Source organism: Helianthus annuus, chromosome 2 (assembly GCF_002127325.2).
Source record: "Helianthus annuus cultivar XRQ/B chromosome 2, HanXRQr2.0-SUNRISE, whole genome shotgun sequence".
NCBI lineage: Eukaryota > Viridiplantae > Streptophyta > Magnoliopsida > Asterales > Asteraceae > Helianthus > Helianthus annuus.
In genome coordinates, this window is record NC_035434.2 from 154,679,747 (window position 1) to 154,703,018 (window position 23,272).

At 38.0% G+C, this 23,272-nt stretch overlaps 1 protein-coding gene across 1 annotated transcript; it reads left to right on the plus strand.

The window, feature by feature from the left end:
- The first annotated feature begins 8,488 nt into the window (after positions 1-8,488).
- On the plus strand, positions 8,489-9,274 carry LOC110898401. The gene has a single exon (XM_022145184.1). The coding sequence runs from the start codon at positions 8,489-8,491 to the stop codon at positions 9,272-9,274; it is 786 nt and encodes a 261-aa protein (XP_022000876.1).
- Positions 9,275-23,272: the final 13,998 nt, after the last annotated feature.

A 23,272-nucleotide genomic window follows, 5' to 3' on the forward strand; every position in this document is an offset into this window, starting at 1 on the left:
GATCCGTCTGGGTTTATCTGATGAAATCTAAGTCTGAAGTTCTTGAAAATGTAGAAAATTTCTACAATCTTGCTAAAACTCAATTTGAAGTCAACATAAAAATGTTTAGGAGTGATAATGGATCAGAGTTCACCAATTCTCAAATGACTGTCTTTGTTAAACTAAAAGGTATTATTCATCAAACTTCGTGCACTTATACTCCACAACAAAATGGTATTGTGGAAAGAAAACATAGAAACCTGTTGAATATTGCTAGAGCTTTGCTATTTCAATCCAATGTTCCTCTTAGGTTCTGGTCTGAATGTGTGCTTACAGCTTCTTACTTAATTAACAGGCTTCCTTCTTCTGTGTTACATGGCTGTTCTCCTTATGAAAAATTGTTTGGTTTCAAACCTTCTCTTGATCACTTGAAAATTTTCGGTTGTCTTTGCTATTTTACTATTTTAAATAATCCTGATAAACTTGAAAAAAGAGCTAAAAATGTGTTTTTATGGGATACTCCAACCTTAAAAAGGGATATAAGGTTTGGAGTCTAGAACAGAAAAAATTCATCTTCTCCAGATATGTTAGTTTCCATGAAACCACATTTCCTTTTAAAAACGAATCACATTCTGTTCTAGAAAGTCCAAATAACTTAAATCAGTTAAACTTTTTTTACAACTTTGAATTTTCAAGTGACTTAAATCCCAATGATGAAGAAAAGGTCTCCTCTGACTCAACTACCTTGACACAGCAACACAGTGATACGGTTGAAACACCTGAGGATAGTAATACTCAGCAATCACCAGGGACTGATGATTCATCTGAGAGTAATGAGTCCTTGAGGAATGAAACTGGTCCAGTGAGGGCTGAGTCTAGTAGTGTTAATGACGAGTCAAACCTTCCTGAGGGTTCCATTCCCACTAGAAGATCCTCTAGACCCTCAACTGCCCATAAAAGATTTGAGGATTTTGTTGTTGGAAATGCTAGATATAGCTATGATAAGTATGTCAATTACTCTAACTTGCCTAGAGATAATACCTGTCTTGCTGCTAATATTAATAAAATAATTGAGCCCACCACCTATAAAGATGTTATTAAAGATAAAAGGTGGATTGATGCTATGAATGATGAACTGTCTTCCCTTTATAAAAACAACACTTGGGATATTGTTGATCTTCCTAATAATAAAAAACCCATTGGATGCAAGTGGGTTTTCAAAGTTAAATACAAATCTATGGGTGAAGTTGATAGGTTTAAAGCTAGGCTTGTTGCTAAAGGTTTCAAACAACGTGAGGGAATTGACTTTGAAGAAACCTTCTCTCCTGTTGTTAAGATGGTTACTGTTAGGTGTGTCATTAGTCTCTTGGTTCAAAATAGTTGGCCTTTATATCAACTTGACGTTAACAATGCTTTCCTCTATGGTAATCCTAAGGAAGAAGTCTACATGACTCTACCTGATGGTTTGAATAATGACAGTAAAAATCAAGTTTGCAAATTGAATAAGTCCCTATATGGTCTCAAACAAGCTCCACGCATGTGGAATGAAAAACTTGTTCAAGTCTTAGTAAAAATTGGTTTTGTTCAATCCAAATGTGATCACTCAATGTTCATCAAAGCTGAAAACTCAACCTTTATTGTTCTCTTGGTTTATGTGGATGACATCGTGTTAACCGGGAACAATGAGGGTGAGATAAAAAGAATAAAGCACCTTTTGAAAAATGAATTCTTAATTAAGGACCTTGGGTTACTTAAATTCTTTCTTGGAATTGAAGTGATTAAGGTAAATGAAGGTGTGTGTCTATCCCAACGAAAGTACTGTATGGACCTTTTAAATGAATATGGGATGAGTGGAAGTAAGCCTTCTAGTTGTTCCATAGAACAAAATCATGTCTTAACAAACCTAACTATAAAAGAGTCACAGGCTGTTGACATAACTCAATACCAAAAACTGATTGGGAAACTCATTTACTTGTCACACACCAGACCTGATATTGCTTATTTCGTTCATTACTTATCTCAGTTTATGCATAAGCCAACTGAGGCTCACACTCAAATCGCCTTCAAGGTGTTACGATATCTTAAGAGTGCTCCTGGCACGGGGATTCTGTTTAAAAAAAGCGATACCTTCCAGTTAACTGCCTTTGCAAACTCGGACTGGGCTAAATGTGTGGACAGCCGTAGGTCTGTCACTGGGTTTTATATATTTCTTGGTGGATCCTTGATATCATGGAAAAGCAAAAAACAAAGCATTGTTTCAAGGTCTTCTGCCGAGGCAGAATACAGGTCCATATGCAGTGCCACATGCGAAGTACTGTGGCTGCTAAATGTTTTAAGGGAACTACAGGTTGATGTGGATATTCCAGTAATATTGAAATGTGATAACACTGCAGCCCTGTCTATTGCTGCCAATCCAGTTTTTCACAACCGAACCAAGCATTTCGAAGTTGACTTGTTCTTTCTAAGGGAGAAAATTGCTTCAGGCTTGATCAAAACTCATGGGGTTAAAACCGAACATCAGCTTGCTGATATATTCACCAAAGGCTTGCTACCAAAGGCCCACACTGAGATGTGTAAGTCATTAGGTCTTTCTGATGTGTGTAAAATGCAACATATAAATTACATCAAATAAGGCATAAAACTAACCCTTTTTAAGTACTAATGTTGGAAAAAGAGTGTTTTTGTCTTCCTTTTGTATTTTCAGGATTGAATGAGTTCAAATTAACAAAAGAAGCAAAAAGGCAGCTAAATCTAACATAAATACAAGAAAAGGAACAAAAGTGGATTGCCCGACCCCTCGACAGCATCCTCCCAAGCAAAACAGAGAAGGCAGAAGACTGAACACGCCCCGTGCTCAGCCAGCACGGGGCCGTGCCCAAGAAGCAGCAGATAAGACAAACCTATAGAAGCTTCTATTGCCCACCACGGGGCCGTGCCTAGTGAACACGGGGGCGTGGCGAAAGTACTGCAGGCACATTAATTGTAATTACGAATTACAATTAATGAGGAGAGAGATTGTCAGACAGGCACGGGGTCGTGCCCAGTGGACACGGGGCCGTGCTCAGGCTTCTGTTCAACCTATAAATAGGAGTGCTTGGCTTCATTGCAACTCATCCCTTGGCACACCACCTCTCTCACACTTCATCCACCACCCACCACCATCACAACACCATCATCCACCACCATCATCCATTGTCCATCATAGAGTGTGTGAGTCGTTTCGGGATCCAAGATTGATCGTAAGAGTTCTTGACAATCAAGGCCATGTTTGCCTAAGTCTCTTACATCACTTGGTGAAGACAAGTGTTTAGTATAATACTTTTTATTTTTAATCTTTTGCACTTTTTATTTGGTTTTGTATTAATGACTTTAATAACTAGTTGCTTATGTTGAAGGTGACTTTTCCTTATCGTTTGTCCGTGGTGTCTTGGCATTATTTTAATGTCTATATAAAATAAAAGATTTTCACCATTCATATCTCCACGGTCTATATGGAGGTATGTTGGCTACCTGGTCGGGGGTTAAGGGAACGGTTTGGTAAGGGTCTTGCCCTTGTTCAACGTTTAGAGGTCCTGCAAGGGACCTGGGTCAAATTTAGTAGGGTCTCCTTCAATACCCAAAGGTATTGGATGGCGGGGATCCAAACTCTTTGACCCCCTCATAAGTTAACTACTATTAATACTATAACCCGGCTATTTAGGACTGTATCCCTGCTGACTTAGACTACTTAGTCGAGGGTAACGTCACCTCCAAAAGAGGGGCCTACCATAATTTGCATTAATAACTTAATTCATTATCTTTCAATAATCCGACCCTTTAGGATTGTATCCTTGCTGACTCAAACTACTTGGTTGAGGGTAACGTCGCCTTCAAAAGAGGGGCCTACTACAATAACTAAGATAATCTCTTAAACAAGTGCAAAAGTGCGAAAATAATCAAAGGTTATACTAACACACGAGTCGGATCCAAGTGATTCATCTTGTCTATCTGTTTTTATTTTTATTTTATTTTTCAACATTTAGTTAGTTTTATTTTCTTAGTTTAAATATCTTTTTCTAACATTTTGATTTGGTTAGACGTTGAGGAGAAATCGGTACTAAAAGCTCTTGTGTCCTTGGACGACCTCGGTATCTTACCAACACTATACTACGTCCACGATGGGTGCACTTGCCCATATGTGTGTTTAGTGTTAGTAAATATCATGTTTTATAAATTTAAAACTTGGCTAAAATTGTAAAAAGGGCTTAAAATATATACCAAAAATATATTACACTACACGCACATCACTTTCTAATTTGTTTGCACATTTAAACTGAGGGGGGATGTTAAAATACTTATATATTTCCAGTATAAATGTGCTTGTTTTACTTATCTCATTCTTTTTCCTTGTTTCTTTGTTTTGTGAGGTTTGGGCTGCTTGGTCTCTTCAACTTGGGCTCTCCTCCTGCGTTACTACTGGGCTTCCTTCTTGGGCTTATAGTCGTTTTATACAGCTGGATGTTAGCTGGTGCTTAGGGTTTCTAGCCCACATAATGGGTAGATGGTTCTCGTTCAAGACACACGAGCTCCTCACTTTCTCTTGTCTTCACTTTTGTACGCTGCTCTTGTTCCCTATCCTCACAAGTACATTCGTGAGTCTAGGGCTTATCTACACTTGTATAGATCATCCGATTGGAGATCTTATTTGTTCCTTGTTCAGTTGTTAATCTGTGATGATAGATTTGTTCAATCATTGTATTTGGTGCTAAGATTACATAATAAAACTGCTTGATTCTTGAGTTCTGACAGTCTATGAAGCCGGCTTCTTACACCTCACTCAGTGACATCTTACCAAATACAGTCGTCCAGTCACCCAAACTGCCGTCATTTGCCATCATTTGCCGTTAATTCCGGTTATGAGAAACCGACTTGTGAAACAAGCGGCTTGGGCTTACCTCGAGCCGATGTCCAGCTCACCTGGAGCCGGAGGCTCCACTGTTTTTCAACGCGTGTGGAACAGGTTTTCTGATGTTTTTATTCGTATTATGACCAGAATGTTTGACTGCTTTCTCCGGTTATGAATTATGACCAATAATAAGGTAATGAGTTGTGAAACATGTTTTGTGTTATTGTCAAATTGTAGAAACAGATAAAGCAATTGAATTAATAAAAAGAATTGTATTACAAAGTCTCTTGTTGTTGGTACTTATATAATAATTTACAATCTGTACTAAAGACAGATAGATATGGATAGTTTAAGGGAATTAAAGGCCCATCGATCATCGAAATCATAGCCAAGTTGGTTCGTTGTGAGCTGTGTTGTACCCGTGTTGGTGTTGGTGTTGATGTTAGTGGTGGTGGTTGTCGGTAGTGGGAACCGGAGGGTGGCGGTGATGGTGGAGGGTGGAGGAGGGTGATGGTGGGTGGAGGTTGAAGATGAAGTGTGGTGGTGGGGTTTTATAAATAAAAATGAAGAAGATGCCCGGATAGTCCCTATGGTTTGGCTTTTTAAGGAAAGGGTATTTTTGTCATTTCACACCCTCTTAACAGAGAAAACAAACTGAAGTTAGACCTAGGGACTATCCGGGAACAAAAAATGAAAACTTAGGGACTATTCAGGTAATTTTATAAAGTTGAGGACTATAGGTGAAAAAAGGCGAAACCACAGGGACTATCCGGGCATTTTTCTCAATGTTAAAAAGAAACTAGACAGACTATGGGGAATAAATAACTATTCTTTAATTAGTCGGGCCTACATACCCATCATACATGACTTCGACATCTCTCTCATTTGTGACCACTGGCAACCAAATTTTGGACCATTATAACCTCGACACTTAAATTCAAATTTATATATATATATATATATATATATATAACATTGTGTTAGAACCATATGTATTACACGTGTTAAATAAATATAATTTTGTATACTAAATAATAAAAAATTACATCTTTAAAAAACCTCGTGTATTGTACGAGTTGAATAAATCTAATTTTATATACGAAATAATAAAAAAAGGTTATATCCATAAAAACCTTGTGTATTACATTGTTTGAATAAATGTAATTTTGTATAGTAAATAATTAAAAAGTTATATCTTAAAGAAATCTTGTATTGTACGAGTAGAATAAATCTAATTTTATATACCAAATAATAAAAAAAATTATGTATTACACTGGTTGAATAAATGTAGTTTTGTATATCTTAAAAAAAATTACATGGTTGAAATAATTCTAATTTTATATACCAAATAATGAAAAAAATTATCTCTTTAAAAAATAACGGATATAGTAAGTAATCGAAAAGTTATATCTTAAAAAAACCTTGTGTATTACACTTGTGAAATAGTTCTAATTTTATATACCAAATAAAATATCTCTTAAAAAAAACTAACGGATATACATGATAAACCATGGATAGGGTGATTGCGGAGATGGTTCTTGAAAAGAATATACGTTATTCAAGAAGCAAATTAGCATTCATTTGAGTGATAAAATGTTGGTACCAATTCCTGCAATTTGATTTATAAATTATGTAATAAAATCGATATAATAATTATTTTACAAATGAATTTAAAAATAATAAAAGTGTTGTTGTAATTATTGACGTTGTGTTTTATTATGTATTGGTTTCATCACGATATGTTATACCAGTTATGATTCAGGAATGTCTTTGTATTATGTTGACATTGTGTTTTATAAAAATTGAGGTTCTTTGTGATGTGTTATATTGTAGATTTTTTACAGTCTAAAACCCAATCAACAACTAAATATGATTTAAGCACTTGAAGGGGTAAGGTCCCAAAAACCTCATATCAAGTACTTGGGACCATACCACAACCTCACCTCTTAGCCCTTTCTGACTTTGCGCGGCCGCGCAACTGGTCCTACAGAAAGAGCTTGGAAGAAAATTATTAGACAACACCCGCGCGCCAAGAGGAAGTAAATGAATCCTTGCACCACTTCTCTAAAACAAAGGGATAAAAATTCTAGTAAAATACTTCCGCTCAAACAATATCCAGACTTGGGTATTTTTTGCCTAAGCTGATACCACACGGTAAAGAGTCACACTGGATTATGGCAATAATCTTCTAGAAGACTCAATCATGCACCACCAGACGGTTATAACCGTCTTGATACGTGTCATCACCCCAGGCCATCCTGGAATCACGATGATGGCATGGGAATTGGAGAGAAACCTCCACTTACCTACTTTCCACGTGGCACTTCCCCAGCCTTTGATTAAGATTGCGATCCGTGTGCTCCCACAATCCGACCAAAAGAGTTGATGGAAGAGAAATAACCGCTTACGGGGTTAGCATCTTCCGTTAATATTTCATCAAAGAGTTTTCCCGCCCAAACTCCTGGCTATAAATATGAGAGTAATTCAGGTATGAAATCCAAGTTACACACACTTCGTTAATACTTCTTCTTCTTCATAAACACATACTTATTCTCATGCCTGAGTCGGGTCAAGGAGAGAACCTCCGTCCACCCCTTGACGAGACTAACGGTGTTCTATTTTGCAGTGTTCATCGGAGAAGAAGATCTGTCCCTTCGAATCGAGCGAGAGAGAACCACCTTTTTATGTAGAACCTAACCCCCTAGATAATCTGATTCCGGTCAATTATCTAGTGTTTCTTCATTGGCGCCCATCAATCTCTCTGTTTCATCTGTCTTTTCTCGTTTTTGATTCACTTTGTTGATTCCATTTGCAAATGGATGAAACTTCAGCTCATCAGCAGCACGACCCTCGGCCACATTTTGTTAACAACACCCAGGTTGATGGTCTCGTCGAAGAAGCATCAGACGACAACGAAATACAGTTTGCCGATAATCACCTAAACGAGCTTGTCACCCCAGGGGTACAGCCGGAAATCCCTATGAGCTCAATTCTGCCTCCAGGAGAAACCCCAATCTCCTGGTACGTTAGATCTCAGGGGGCATTAAGTGTTGTATATACACAGCTGTGTGCACAAACTGCCCCCCAAACACAACCACGGAGACCCGTATCCCATGCCAGGACACCATCGGCAATTCATGTTTCTCAACATGCTGGTCCATCCCGAGTTCAGATGGAAGACACGGAGATTTACTCTAGATCTCCTTCGAGATACGAGTATACTCAGTCAGAAAATCGCCAAAGAGAATATCGAGACGAGGCGCACCCTCACCGAAGAGCATCAGTTCACACCAGGTTGGGTTCTCAAGGAAACACCCACACCAGTGAATATGATTCAACTTACCGTATGAGTGAAAATGCCAGCGTGTTTAGTCGATTCCAGCTGAATTACAACAAGTGTAAACCACGTGCGGTTTACAATCCGGAGGCTGAAAACAACTATGATCTGATATATCGTCCTGCTGAAGCGGCAGAGAATTCAAAGTTTATAAGTGAAATTGCTCTGGCTCCGCTAGAGAAAGAGAAGCTCCCGTCTACCGTAGGCAAGTTCAACGGAATGACGGACCCTGACGATCATCTGCAGTCTTTACAAGCGCAGGGCTGGTAAGAGGCTGGACCCTACCAATGTGGTGCCACCTTTTCGTTCAGACCCTTACTGGCGCTGTAAGAATATGGTTTGATAACTTACCCATTGGGAAAATTACGTCATGGAAGGATTTGCGCGACAAGTTTCTAGTCCATTTCAGCCAGCAACGACGATCAATCCGGGATACATCGGATGTGATAAACATTTTGCGCCATGATGATGAAAGTCTGGAAGATTTCATCACTCGTTATAACAAGGAGGTACTTGAGATTGGGGATGTTCATGAACAGCTGATTCGCGCCCAATTCAAGTATGCAGTCAGGTGTGATGATATGATAAAGGTCCTGTCTGGGACGGAAGGACTCCCGAAGAGTTGGGAAAAAGTGATGGCGGCGGCCAAGGTCTACGCGCAAACAGAGAAGAATCTCACTACCAACAGGCCTCCACCACCACATAACCGCCCCTCAGATCTGGGCTCAAGTGGTGGAAGGAAGTTTAAGAAAAATTGGCGTGATTCTGGCTCAGGAAACTATTCATCCGAAGATGCTCGGACCACAATCAACAAACTTACCACGCAAAGGGAAGCCAAACAGGAGAACAGGGAGAGACAGTGGACTCCCTTAACCAAAACCCCTGCGGAAGTTCTGAGCATAGAAGATTACCAGTTTAAACCTCCGCCACCCATGAAAAACAAGCGTGGACAAGACCCGAGTCAGTATTGTGAATACCACAAGGACAACAGGCATACTACAAATAACTGCATCTCTTTGCGCACTGAGATAGAAAAGGCACTTAAGAGTGGTGAGCTCACTCACCTCCTATAAAACGTGCGCAAAGAGATTAAGCAAATCACTCGAGGCAAAGAAGGCCCGAGCAAAAAAGCGAAGAACTAAGCAGTAACTCTATGCTTCCCCTGCGGAACAAAGCGGATCCTATAGGTATCAAATCTAAGCAGGAGATAGATTGTAAGTTAAGAAACATGTAATTATTTTTAATAGACTCTGTAACGGCCTCTGCCCCTTATCCCCAAATAAACAGCAGTTTCTATTATTCTTGTGTTTTTATTATAAAGTGCATGCAATTTCTTTTGGTAAGCGCAAAAACAATATGGTAAATATAGCACAAGCCTCATGAACGGTCAGTGATTACATCACACAAGACCATACGTTCACACATGAGCTTCATACCACTTTCATTCGCCTTACCTGAGCAAAGTAATTGTACACATGCAAAATATTGTAAACTGAAAAACACAAATAAGTACTATTCCAAGCATACTAAAGCAATCAAACACGGCAGTGTTTCAATGTATGTTACTTGCGCAACAGCGCATTAACAAAAAGGGAATACACTCCCTTAAAAATTACACAAATTGTTCAAAAAATTACAAAAGAAAAAACCTATGCTGGATTCTCATCCTCATCAGGGAAAATCTCCTTCAACTGCGCCACGTGATCGTCAGATTGTAAGGCGACATTTATAAGGTCCATGACAGGAAGCTGCAGGTTATTGAATTCTGCCTTTAAGGCTGCAAGGACGGCACCAGTATTGGCACCATAAGTGGCGGATTTACTAGTATCCCAGTCAACTTTCAAAGCATTATTTACATGCTGCGAACATTCAGCATAACCCTGGGCATACCCGTCATTCCGTGCAGCAATTATCAAGTGCACAACAGTCTTATCCAACTCTTCAGAATTCAACACCGACTCATCAACCTACAAAAAAAAAGAGAGAAATGTAAAATAAGGGGAAAAGCACCAAACATTTTCACAAGAGCAGCAATGAAAAGTTAACTTACACAAGCAATCCCACGCTCTTTCAACCATAATATATCACTTTTCAAAGGTTCCAGCTCGCTCTCTGCTGTAGCCCGCGCCGTTTCAGAATTTTCTAGTCTTTCCTCAGTTTCAGATAAGCGGCGGGAGGTCTTAGTTTTCTCAGAACGCGCAAGCTCCGGGTCTTTCTTGAGTTGTTCCTGGTTAGAAAGCAAAGCAGTAAGTTCTTCTAACTCTTTATCTCTAAGATCAAGGGTGGCGCAAGCTTGTACCTCTTGTTGTTCACTTCGCTCCCTGTGCGAACGCGCCTCATCAAGCGCAGCCTCAGCATCAGCTTTCTCTTTTTTCAACTTTTCAATTTCCGCATCCTGTCTTTTCAATTTTTCAACCTCAGCTTTGAGATTATTGATAACGTTGTGGAGATTCATCTTCTCTGAGTTGTCTTTTTCACATATCTTCTTCCAGTTCTTGCGGTCCTCGGAAAGGAGGGCAGCTTCGGCTTCCGCTTTCCTTTTCCAGCCCGCAACGGACCATTCTTCAGTCTTCCGATCAGCTTCAAACTTGGCCAGATCAGCTTCCAGCTTAGCCTTTAAATGGGCAATTCGGGTTTCATCCTCAGCAACTTTCTTCTTAGACACCTTGAAAGCATCCCACTCCTTGTGCATACGATGCCACTGTGACACCCCAGGAAAACCAGGAAACCAACACAACCTAACTAGCTTCCTCAGTAACGACATGCTAAATTTCGGAACGAAATTTTCTTAACAGGGGGAGAATGTGACAACCCTCATAATTACATGTATCCGTACGATTTATTAATGTTAATTAAAGTGCTTGATGACTGTGCTGAATTACTTAAATACTTTCTGATTACTGCGTCATACTTACATGTGCTTGTTAACATACTAGTCTTGTGCATAAAATTGACTAAATAGTCCTGTATGCTTTCCTAAGTGTTGGAAATTAAAAGTGTCACAAAAAGTTACATAAAAGACACTAAACGGAATAACTTGACACTTTAACGAACCGGTATCTAACCGAGCAACCGGACATTACCCGGAACACCAAAATTATACTAGAAGCATTGTTTTAACATTACTCAGCTAGTTATAGTCCTCGAACATCATAACACCTCATAAAAATATCAACTAACTAAGACATCTAACTAAATACTTACAATTCAATTACCAACTAATCATATGGTTACACCCTGCACCTATACCCCCCACCTACCTCACGGCCACCAAGGCCCTTACACACTGGATTTTCTTTGAATTATTTATTAGATCATGTTTGTTCTTTTGAGACACAATATACATGGGTTAATACTTAAGTATGGATTATAAGAATGCACAACATGAACTTAACTTCATTTCTTACACACATCAAAACACACCTCAAACTCTCTCTTCTCCCTCTTGGCTTCAGCCGAAATCAACAACACCAACACCACCATCATTCACTCATCTTCAATCAATTTCAAGCATACACAAGGGTGTTAGAGGTTGCACAAAGAAGCTGGGAGCTTTCGGAAGTTGAAGGACCTTCTTCATTTGCTTTTATCCACCCCATTTGTTCTCTTGATCACCCCTATCCTTGAGCTAGTGGTAAGAACATCATATACTCCATTTTTACATCTTATTATAGTGGTTAAAAGGTTATGTGATATGTTAATCTTGAAGAACATTAGGAAACAAAAGAAAGAAACATGAACATAAGCTTAAACCTTAAAGAAATCATGTTATTTATGTGTTGATGTGTTGTTGATTATTGTTTGTTGGTAGAAATAATGTTGATCATCATGTAATCCTGCTAGATCATGATTAAAAACATAATCTAGCAAGATGAGAGGATGAACATGTTAAAGGTTATGGATCATCCTCACTAAAGTCATGAACTTGAATGAATATAATGTTTCTTGTAAAATGATGAACAAAGTAAGTTTAAAGTCTTGTAAATCTAAATATCTCAAGTAAGATTTACCAAGAAACCAAGTTAAAAATACAAGTTTTACAAGATCTTGGTTCTTCCATAAATATACATCATTTTAGTGGTTAACGAAGTGAAGAAACACATGTGTAACAAGAAAAATACATGAAGACGTTTTTAGAAAATATGAACATAAGTTGTAAAGATCCATATTCTTTAAAAATGGAGTTTTTAAAGAAGCAATCACACTTTAAAGGGTAACAAGACTTACTAAATACACTAGTAAGTTACTACACATTTTTATAAATATTCAAGTTCATGAAATGGTAATTTATGCTTGTTTTTAACAAGATTGGTAAGTAGAAATTGTATATTGTTGATTGATGATTGTTGAATGATTTTTGGAAAAGAAAATGATATGCTTATTAGAATGGACGCCTCCATTTACAAAGGAAACTCTGGCAAAATTTTCTAAAAATTCCAACAGTTAGAAATTATTTTTCTAACAAGTGTTCACAAATACATTTTAACTTTGTTTTTCAAAATAAATCTCGCCATGAGTTTTATTACCAAAATACTAAGTATCGGAGGTTGATTTTTACAAGTAAAATGGTTAAATATATATTAGGATATATATTTTATACTAGAACACTTGTGTGGATACTTGTTTATTTTGTGAGATAGTTATATTATTTTAGGGTAAAATAATATAACTTAACAAAGTACCTTGACATTAGAATTGTGTGGTACATGATAGAAGTAATGAGTAGATAAACCCTACGTAGGATACGTGCTATGCATGAGAAACTGATTGTTATCTGTACCTTATTAGGACGTGCTTGATTTCTGATTATTAGAGTAACTAATCTAACCGAGCAAACCAAGGTGAGTTCACACACTTTCTAAGGCATGGGATTCCCGGTGGTTGGGAATGGGTTAAAGAATTAAAACGGGACCTACATATCCTCCTTGGGTAGGATTTGTACCGCCATCCTCCATGGGTAGTATGCCAATATAAATCCTGCGTATTCTCCTTGGGTAGAATACGTACGTTCGTCCTCCTTGGGTAGGACAACAACCTTAAAACATACTAGACAAAACTCTATCATTAAGTCCCTCATTTTATATCGACTTAATCGCCGAGGCCAATGGCGAGCGGGTCATTAGTTAATAGCGCTATTAGGTTTAACAAACCTCACACTGTGCCAGTCGGACGGGCGTGTACTAATGGACTATGGCAAACTGTAAATGATGATAGACATTGACGTAGGGCATAACTTACTTTCGTTAGTAGTCGATATGGTAACGGTCTAGTGGTTCTCATGGGGAAGCCCCCACTGATTACGGATATGGTTTGGGTAATAAAGAAAGAACTGGTTAATCATATTTTCAACTATGGGGTAACCCCCACGACAAGTAAGCCAGCAAAAGACAAACCATGTTTTCGGAAACAACTTAAAACTAAACAACCAACTGTGAACTCACTCAACTTTGTTGTTGACTCTTTGTTACATGCCTTACAGGTCGTTAGATGCTTATGGAGCTTGCACGAGGAGGAGGTCGTTGTGGGATATGGTGTCACGGCCCCCGACCCGGTTTTACCCGTTTCCGGAGCCGTGGGACATAAATCCTGCGGTATTTAAATTTTAGGCGACAACGGAAGTCTTGTAAAACAGGATCTTTCAATAATTTAAACTGTTCGCTTTATAACTTTAGGGATAAACTCCCGAAATTTACAACAATGTGATTTCCCAGGGAAATCTTTATTTTTTTTTTCAAAACATGTTTCTTTTATTTATTTACACTGAGCCACTTTTCTAAGCTGGGAGTGCTTCACGGCACTTCTCTTTCTTTGCTCACAACATATCACCTGAAACATGTTTGAAAAAGGTTTTGTCAGCGGGGAAATACTGAGTGAATCATTCATTTTACTAAAACGACCCATTAGTTATAATTCACAGTATTAAGAGCGATTACAATGTTTCTGATATCAAACCAACTACCCACGGTACTTTATCACTCGACCCACTGGCCCACCTGTCCAGTGGTGTCTGTGATTATGGTCATATCATCCATTGGCTGCCCCAATGTTGAAGATTATCAAGTAATGTATACAAAACCCCACATACCGGCTGTAACTTGGTGATTACAAAGACTTAATCCCTGTAATTATAACTTTGAAAATAATTTGGAGTTTTGTAAAACAGTTGATAAAAGAGAATGACTCACTTTGCAGATTTTACAAGCAGAGTTTAAGCCTTACTGATTTGCCTGTGATTAACCTAATTTAATTAACAATGTACACACAAACGGGTTAGTAACTAATTCAGCAGTTACGTCAATTCACGAGATTAAACCCTCACAACGATTAATAAGTGCAATACTTAATAATTCAATGGATTCACAACGAATGACAGAGCATAGTCCGAATTCGAACAGCACTCAAACATTCAAGTCGAAATCACAATGAATAACAAAGTATTAGCTCAATTTGAGCAGCACTCAGACAATCGTTGGATAGTTATAATCGATCGGACGTTGAATCGTAATAGCGATCGAGTTATTATCCTGATTGCGCCAGCACCTCGTGATCGTGTGTGTGTTTATTGTAGTATTATAGCCTTAACTCGACGTACAGACAGCAACTTTACGTCGTTTTCATTTCTCAGTTCAAGTCCCAAGGTCGGCTATTTATAGTGATTTTTGGGACATGCATACGGACCGTAAGCCCTTTCCCTTGCGGTCCGTAAGCTAAGAAGTCTGATTCATAGGCTGCCTAGGCCCGGGTATAGCTTGGGTGATTCAAAATTTCAGCCAATCAGAACTTTGCAACGTTTAATTTAGATAATTATTAAACTAGGGTTTGCCCCCCTTGAGTTTTAGGGGCCCTGATCCTGTTTCCGATTGTTCTGAAAATTTTAGGGCCAATGCAGAATTACTTGGGTGTCTCAATTAGGGTTTTCTTATTGACTAATTATCGTCCTAATTATTGATTTTAGTGACAGTTGTTACATCCTCCCCACCTTGAGAAAAATCTCGTCCTCGAGATTTACTGAAATAGATGAGGGTACTTTCGTTTCATTTCTGATTCCAGTTCCCAAGTGTACTCTGGTCCTCTCCTGGATTCCCATTTGACTTTCACTAGCACTAGTCGTTTGTGTTTGAGAAACTTAATCTTCCGGTCTTCTATTTGTAGGGGTTTCTCTACGAATTTCAGCTTTTCATTTACCTCTATATCTTGAAGAGGTACTACCAGGGATTCGTCTGATAGACATTTCTTGAGATTGGATACATGAAACACATCATGTATTCCAACTAATTCTTCTGGTAGCTGTAAACGATAAGCTACTGGTCCTATTCGTTGGATCACTGGGAATGTCCAACATATCTTGGACTCAGTTTTTCTTTCTTACCAAATCGTACCACTCCTTTCCAAGGAGAAACTTTCAAGAGTACTTTGTCTCCTACCTGAAATTCTAGTGGCTTGCGGCGATTGTTGTTGGTGCAGTCATCTGTCGTCTTCGTCTTATGTCGAGTCTCGGATTCATTGCAGATCAGATTAGAGATAAAACAAGAAATTTGAAGGCTGACCGTTTGAATGAAAGGGTTCCGTTTGAAAGACATGTCCGTATGAAGTCATCCGTTTGAAAGTCATGTTCGTTTGAGTTGACCGTTTGAAGGCTTCCGTTTGAGTGTTTAGTGACCGTTTGAGCATGTTCAAACGGTCAGGTCATGCACTATATATATCATTCAAACGATGTCATTTGTAACGATTCGGAAATTTGATACCGAGGTGCTGCCGGTATTTCCTCTCATTGTAAACGTTGTTTATTAAATGAAAAGGAGGATTAAAGTGATTTTCTAGCTGTTTTCAGGTTCATTTCTTAGTTTCCGCCTCTGAAATGGATTAGAACTCTTCCAAACGACTCATTCAGGTCGCGAATCCGATCCTACAATTGGTATCAGAGCTCAGGACGAGGAGTTCTTGCCATTTTCAGCTTGAAAATCTGATTTTCTACACCTTCTTTCTCAAAGCCGATACTTTCTGCGGTCAAAATCAGCTCAACACATCACATTGTGTTCGGAATTGACATTTAATAAAGCCTTAAAAGTTTCAGACTGAAAATCGAAGTAAACTGATAGAAAACTGCTTGTCCGTTTGAAACTGTTCGGGAAATGATGACGTCATAGACTGTTTCGTTTGAAATCAGGTTCCTATCGTTTGAAAACCATCCAATCGTTTGAAATATCGTTTGAAACAGCTGTCCTTTCGTTTGAACTGGATTCCATCGTTTGAAATTGGACTCAACCGTTTGAACAATACCTTCCCGTTTGAACCGTTCGTTTGAAAAGTGATTCGATCGTTTGAACGTTATCTGTCGTTTGAAAAGTAATTCTGTCGTTTGAAATCACATCAGACCGTTTGAAAGCTTGTTGACCGTTTGAGATAAGATCCAGTCGTTTGAGTTTTGTCTGATCGTTTGAAGTTGTGTTCGTTTGAGAAATTATTCTGTTTATCATGGATTCTGAGTTTTATAACGCTTTTGCAACACCAATGTCAGTAACTCAAAGTGCTATGATTGAAAATGAAACCGGAACATCTCAGAAACCACCCAAACTCATGGATATTGATGACTATAACGTGTGGTCTGAACGTTTTGAAAATTGGGTCGAGGCTTATCATCTAGATGCGTGGGAACACACTGAAGAGCCGTATGTTAAGCCCACAAAGAACGATGTTGTGAATGGTACTCCGTTAACACTTAGAGAGACGAGTACTGCAGATAAAAAGAAATATCGAGATGAGAAATTGATGGTGAGTCTGCTTCAGCAAGCAATAAAAGAAGATATTTTGATACTGCTTCAACATGATGGAACTGCACATTCGATTTGGACAGAGTTGGAAGCACAGTTTACTGGAAGTGACGATATGCTTAGGAATAAGATGTCTCTCATGAAAAAGGAATTTGACTTATTTAGGGGATTGAAAAATGAAAGTACCAAGCAAATAATTGATAGATATTGTAACTTGGTGAGAAATATGACGAAACTTGGTGTTAAAAAAGATACTGATGAATTGATTGAAAAATTTGCAGATGCGCTACCATATGAAACATGGGGAACATTTCTGATGATGCTGCGGTCAAACAAAACAGATTATAAGAAAATGACACTGGGAGATTTTATCAAGCATCTGGAAGCTCAGGAGATGGAGCAGAGGAAGATCGCTAGAATGAAAAACTATGATGGAGAACAGGATATCAGTTTGTACTATAAGAGTGGTGCTACTGATTCTACAAAGTATTCTCCAAAGATCGAAACTGCTTACAGTGTTAAAGATTCTCCTGAGAAGAAGGCATCTCAAGGATCAAACAGCACAAGATTTTCATCATACGATCCTAACATCTCTGTAACAAAGAATGGTAGAAAACTTCAGTGTAACATTGTGTTAAGCCTTGAAAATGATCAAGACTACACTGAAGAAATTGCAAAAAATCAAATGTCTTTGTTAGGGATGATTTTAGAGTCTTATAGTTGCTTTGTTGCAGGAAAGATCGGAAATCCAATGCTCACGAAAGAGGATTACGATCAAATTGATGCTGAGGAAATGGAATTGATGGATATCAAATGGTGTATGGCGAGTGTGATGAGACGTGCTGAAAAGTTTAAACAAATTACAGGCCGTGATGATTTTCGTGATGCAAACATTTCAGCTTTGGGTTTTGATAAATCTAAAGTTACGTGTTTTCGTTGCAGGGAGAAGGGGCATTTCAAGAGGGGGTGCAAAAACCGTGAAGCTACCGGAGCCCAGAACCCTTTTGGAAATAACGACTATCACAAGAAGGCCATCTATCATCAAATCACAACACCAGCACAGCAACAGGCACAAACAGCTAATGGGAGAGATGTGGTTGATAGAAAGGCATGTGTTGTTAGTCAGGGAAAATATGATAATTTTACCTGGGAAAAGTATCTTCCGAAAGACAGCAAAGTGTGTTTGGCTGAACAAGATGATGAAAAGTTGGCTGAAGGTTTTAGTTGGGATGATTTTTGTCCGGATCAAGATCTCATGGCCAAAGAAATGTCCAAAAACATTTCTCATGCTTTCTTTGCTAATGCTTATGATTTGAAATGTGCAGAAAGGTGCAGAAAAGTCATGGAAGCTGCTGAAGAAAGACGGAGAAGGAACAAAGAAGAGGAAGAAGAGGAAGAGAGATTGAAAACTGAAGCGAAAGCTGAGAAAAGAAGAAGAGCTGAGTTTTTACAAGCAAGCAGAAGTGTCAAAGAAGTTCCAGAATATGAAGTGAAAATTGAGGCAGAACGAGTTGAAGTTTCTGAAAAGTGCATGAACTGTGATTCGTTAATCAAACAAAACAATGAGTTGTTGCACAATATTCACAAGTTGAAAGAATCGTATGACACAATAAACAGAGAAATTAACAAATATACTGATTCTAGTGGTGAACAAGCATTGGCGATGAATACTTTGAAAGTAGCATATCTTAGACAGCTGGATGATGCTAACTTTCATATCAAAAAATGTGCTGATTTAGAATTGGAGCTGGCAACACAGAAGATAGAGACTGAGAAAGTTAAAAAGTTGTTAAACAGTTACTCATGTTCTTCTTTTGTTGTTGACAGGATTTATCCCATAGTGGAGAATTTGAAGACGTTTGAAGAAATGAAAATGTCTAAAGAAGAGAAAGCTGTGACTGAAGATGAAGGAAAAGTGAAATCTTCTGGTAAGAAATCAAGTGTGGTCTATAATAGAGGTCCGCCCCCGGTCGAATATGGATTTATGCCTCGAAATCCAAATTCTGAAAGAGTCAATAAAGCAATCAATTTGCAATGGGAGTCTGGGCCATCGGATAACTTGCCAGATAGTATCGATGTCACGTATACGTCATCCGACACTGATCATGAGTCAAAGTTGATAAAAAGTGTGGTCGATCAGGTGTTAGACAAAGATGACAGTGAAGAGTCAAATATGGAGTACAATTCCAAGTCAAAGTCTGAGTTCGATACGTCAAAGTCAACAGTAAAAAATGACAAACGAGTTTATGATAAAGAATTTTTACTTTCGAAATCTAATTTGAATGATGAATCAGTCAAAGTGGCATATACTTTGAAAGGTTCTGACAAATTATATTCTGACGAGAGTTTTCCAATAAGAAGTGTCAGATTTGAAATGATTCAAAAGGTTTTCAAAATAACATAAATTAATATTTCTGAAATAAAAGATTTAAATCTTTCCGGAAAACCTAAACAATACACTTCAAGAGTTCAACAAAGAATTAACAAGAAAATGGGTTACAATTGTGGTTATAGTTTCCAAAAGAAACCAAACCATAATCGTAATTTCAAAAAGAAAGGTCTTGGTTTTGTTCCACCGAAAAACTATAAAAATGAAAAAAATGTATAAATAAAAAACTATGTTTGTTTCAGGGAAAACATCAGAAGCTGAAAAAGAACAATCATTTAGAAAGCAGACGAATCAGGAATTCCTTGCCAAGAAGCAAGAAGCGTTAAAGAAGAATGTTGTTCAGAAGAAGATAGAAACCAGAACCTGTTTTCAATGTAAAGCTGTTGGTCATGTTGCTAAAGATTGTCCAAAGACATTCAAGCCAAAACAGGAAATCTCTGGTAAAATGAAAGAGAAGATTGTCGAGAAGACTGAACTGTCAACCCGGAAGTTTACTGGCTTTGAAAATTCAACTTTTGAGAAAGGAGAATGTTCAAAGAGTGCTTCAAAAAGGAAAGATAATATGCCAAATCAAAAATGGGTTGTGAAAGGTTCAGGTAATAGTTCTGGTGATGAATCTGATTCCATAAAATCAGAGGAGCCACGTGTTGAGAAAAAAGTTGAAAGATCGGTTCCAACTATGAATGATGAAAATTTTCTACCGTTGTGTGCTGAAAATTTTATGAAGAAAGTTGGAAAAGTTGAAATTTCAAATCAATTTTATTCTGAAAATAAGAAATTTGATGTTGAAAAGACTTTCAACGGCAATGTGAAACGTATCTTTGGACAAATGGTCAATGGTAAGGCCAAAAGTATCGAAGATTTTTATGCTTCCAAAGGACGTGTTTACAAGTCTGTTGAAAGAAAAGATGAAAAAGATGTAGTTACACCTAAGGAAGGTCAGACTTGGGTGGATATATTTCTCAAAAAAAAAAACCTGACTTGCCGGAGATCCCAAGTTGGTAATCGTGGATCATGAATCGGCATCCTTCTAAATCTGTGTTTGAGAAATTGCAGGACTTGCCGGAACTCCCAGGTTTGTAAGCGTGGAGTAGGAATCGGCACCTTGAGAATTCAACCAACAGATGGTAATTGGTTGAAAAATAGGTTTGAGTTGTATGTTGGTGATTGTTATAAGTGATTCAGAATTTGAACTAGGTTGATCTTACAAGTGGTTAAATCAAGGTCATTAAATTGAACTTGATTTAACTATCATTCACAAGATTGGTAAGACAATATGATGAACCACAACCCCGAACTTGTTATTGATAAATCTACAAGTGATAAAATCAATCAAACATATTTTCTGGAAAAACCATTTTGATTAAAACAAACTTAAGTTTTTTGAAATCTAAATGGGAAAATAGTTTGTTGTGAGGGGGAGTTCTGATTGTTTATGCCAAGCGAATAGCGAATTGAAGTGATTCGATATCAGTTGTCATGTTCTGTACAGTTTGTTTTCAATTTTCATTAGATGTATTTGAATTTTAGGGGGAGTAAGAATTTTTAGAAAATCCAAAAACAACAGCAAATTTGAAAAAGACAAAAACATGATAAAACTGAAAAATGAGTTTTTGTTGCATAAAAGAGGAAATGATAGTACATCAGTGGACTATCACGACACGCTAAAGAAATGTATAGTCAAAAATGTGATAAACAATCTTACTGTGGATGTGTCAGTAGGTTTTCGCACATTTAGTAAACTGTAACGAGATATAAACCTAAAATCAAACTTGCTTATTCTGTGGGTTAACAAAACTGCTTGGATATATAGGTAACCCCTGAAATCTTGTTTGAAAGGTCCCGTATTCTGAGATACTAGGTCTTTATACTCAGTGATATCTGGGGTATTATCCCGGGACTTCTGCTGTATGGAAATACTGACCTAGTCCCCGGATAATGCTTTTCGCAAAATGCTTGAAACATAGCATCGCCCTCAGCAAGCTGATGAAACAATAAAATTGATAGTCGCTGCTGTTGTAACAAAAGATCCTCTAAAGGGGACCCACCAAAAGTCGAAGCCGTCATCTCTCTGCGTATACGGAAGTATCGACCTGAGCTCTCACGGCCCTCGCACATAACCCCTTTACAGATATCAGCTGTGGTATACTCACCTGTAAGACTGAATATTGGGATCTGGATACGGGAGTATATTCAAGTAGTGGGACACACGAATAAGTTTAAGTATCTAAGAAACTAATTGCGTATCTCGAAACAGTTGAAATCTGTGTGAAAATTTAAGAGGACAAACATACTGACAATCTAGGTAAATTGTTTAGAACTTAAAATGTAATCAAGCTTAACGGTGTTTGTGATATGTTTCAAAATCTGATATGATCCTCTTGCACGAACTCACAAAAATAGTGTCTGTAAATATTTTGTTTTTGTTTTTACTTCTATTAAAAAATTCAAAAAGATTTTTGGTGTATTTTAGCATAAAATTTTGAAAAATTCAAAAAGATTTTCGACAACTGATATTGAAAAGCAGATTTTCAAAATTCCGAGTGCTAAACATGATGAGCAATATTTGAGGGGGAGTGTTTGTTTGGAATTTAATGTTTTCATAATCTAACCCTAAAATGGTTCATCTGGTTGGAAGATCTGTAATTGTTTTGATAGAGAGTCTGAATAGTGCGGGTGTTTATATTTGAAAGTGAGAGAAATTTACGTTGAGGTAGAGTTTTTGCAGAATAGGATGAAAAGTTGCTAGTCGGAAAGCCAGACAACGATCCTAAAGCTGATGATGCTGATGATCTGAAGAAATGCCAGCATATCGCAAGGGGGAGTCTGAAGATCTGCAAGAAAAGACTAAGAGTGAAGCCTAGAGACAGATTAAGACTGAAGTCGTTGAAGACTCGACACTTAAGACTCGTCAACATCTGAGGGGGAGTCTGTTGGTGCAGTCATCTGTCGTCTTCGTCTTATGTCGAGTCTCGGATTCATTGCAGATCAGATTAGAGATAAAACAAGAAATTTGAAGGCTGACCGTTTGAATGAAAGGGTTATGTTTGAAAGACATGTCCGTATGAAGTCATCCGTTTGAAAGTCATGTTCGTTTGAGTTGACCGTTTGAAGGCTTCCGTTTGAGTGTTTAGTGACCATTTGAGCATGTTCAAACGGTCAGGTCATGCACTATATATATCATTCAAACGATGTCATTTGTAACGATTCAGAAATTTGATACCGAGGTGCTGCCGGTATTTCCTCTCATTGTAAACATTGTTTATTGAATGAAAAGGAGGATTAAAGTGATTTTCTAGCTGTTTTCAGGTTCGTTTCTTAGTTTCCGCCTCTGAAACGGATTAGAACTCTTCCAAACGACTCATTCAGGTCGCGAATCCGATCCTACAATTGTCTGCATAGCTCTTCTGACGATCTCTAGCAGTTTTCAGTCTTTCCTTGATTTGTGTTATTTTGTCAGTGGTTTCTTGCACAATCTCTGGGCCTGATAATTGACTTTCTCCTATTTCTGCCCAACAAACGGGAGTTCTGCACTTGCGTCCATACAGTGCTTCGAATGGAGCAGCTTCGATGCTTGAATGATAACTATTGTTATAGGAGAATTCAATTAATGGTAAATGGTTATCCCAATTACCACCAAAGTCAATTACACATGCTCGGACCATGTCTTCCATTGTTTGTATCGTCCTTTCACTTTGTCCGTCCGTTTGAGGATGATATGCAGTACTTAAATTGAGTCGAGTTCCCATTGCCTCCTGGAAACTTGTCCAGAAACGGGAAGTGAAACGACTATCTCTATCCGATACAATGGAGAGTGGGACTCCATGTAAGGATACTACTTCATCTACATACAACTTGGCTAACCTTTCCATGCTAAAGGTTTCCTTCATTGGTAGAAAATGAGCTGATTT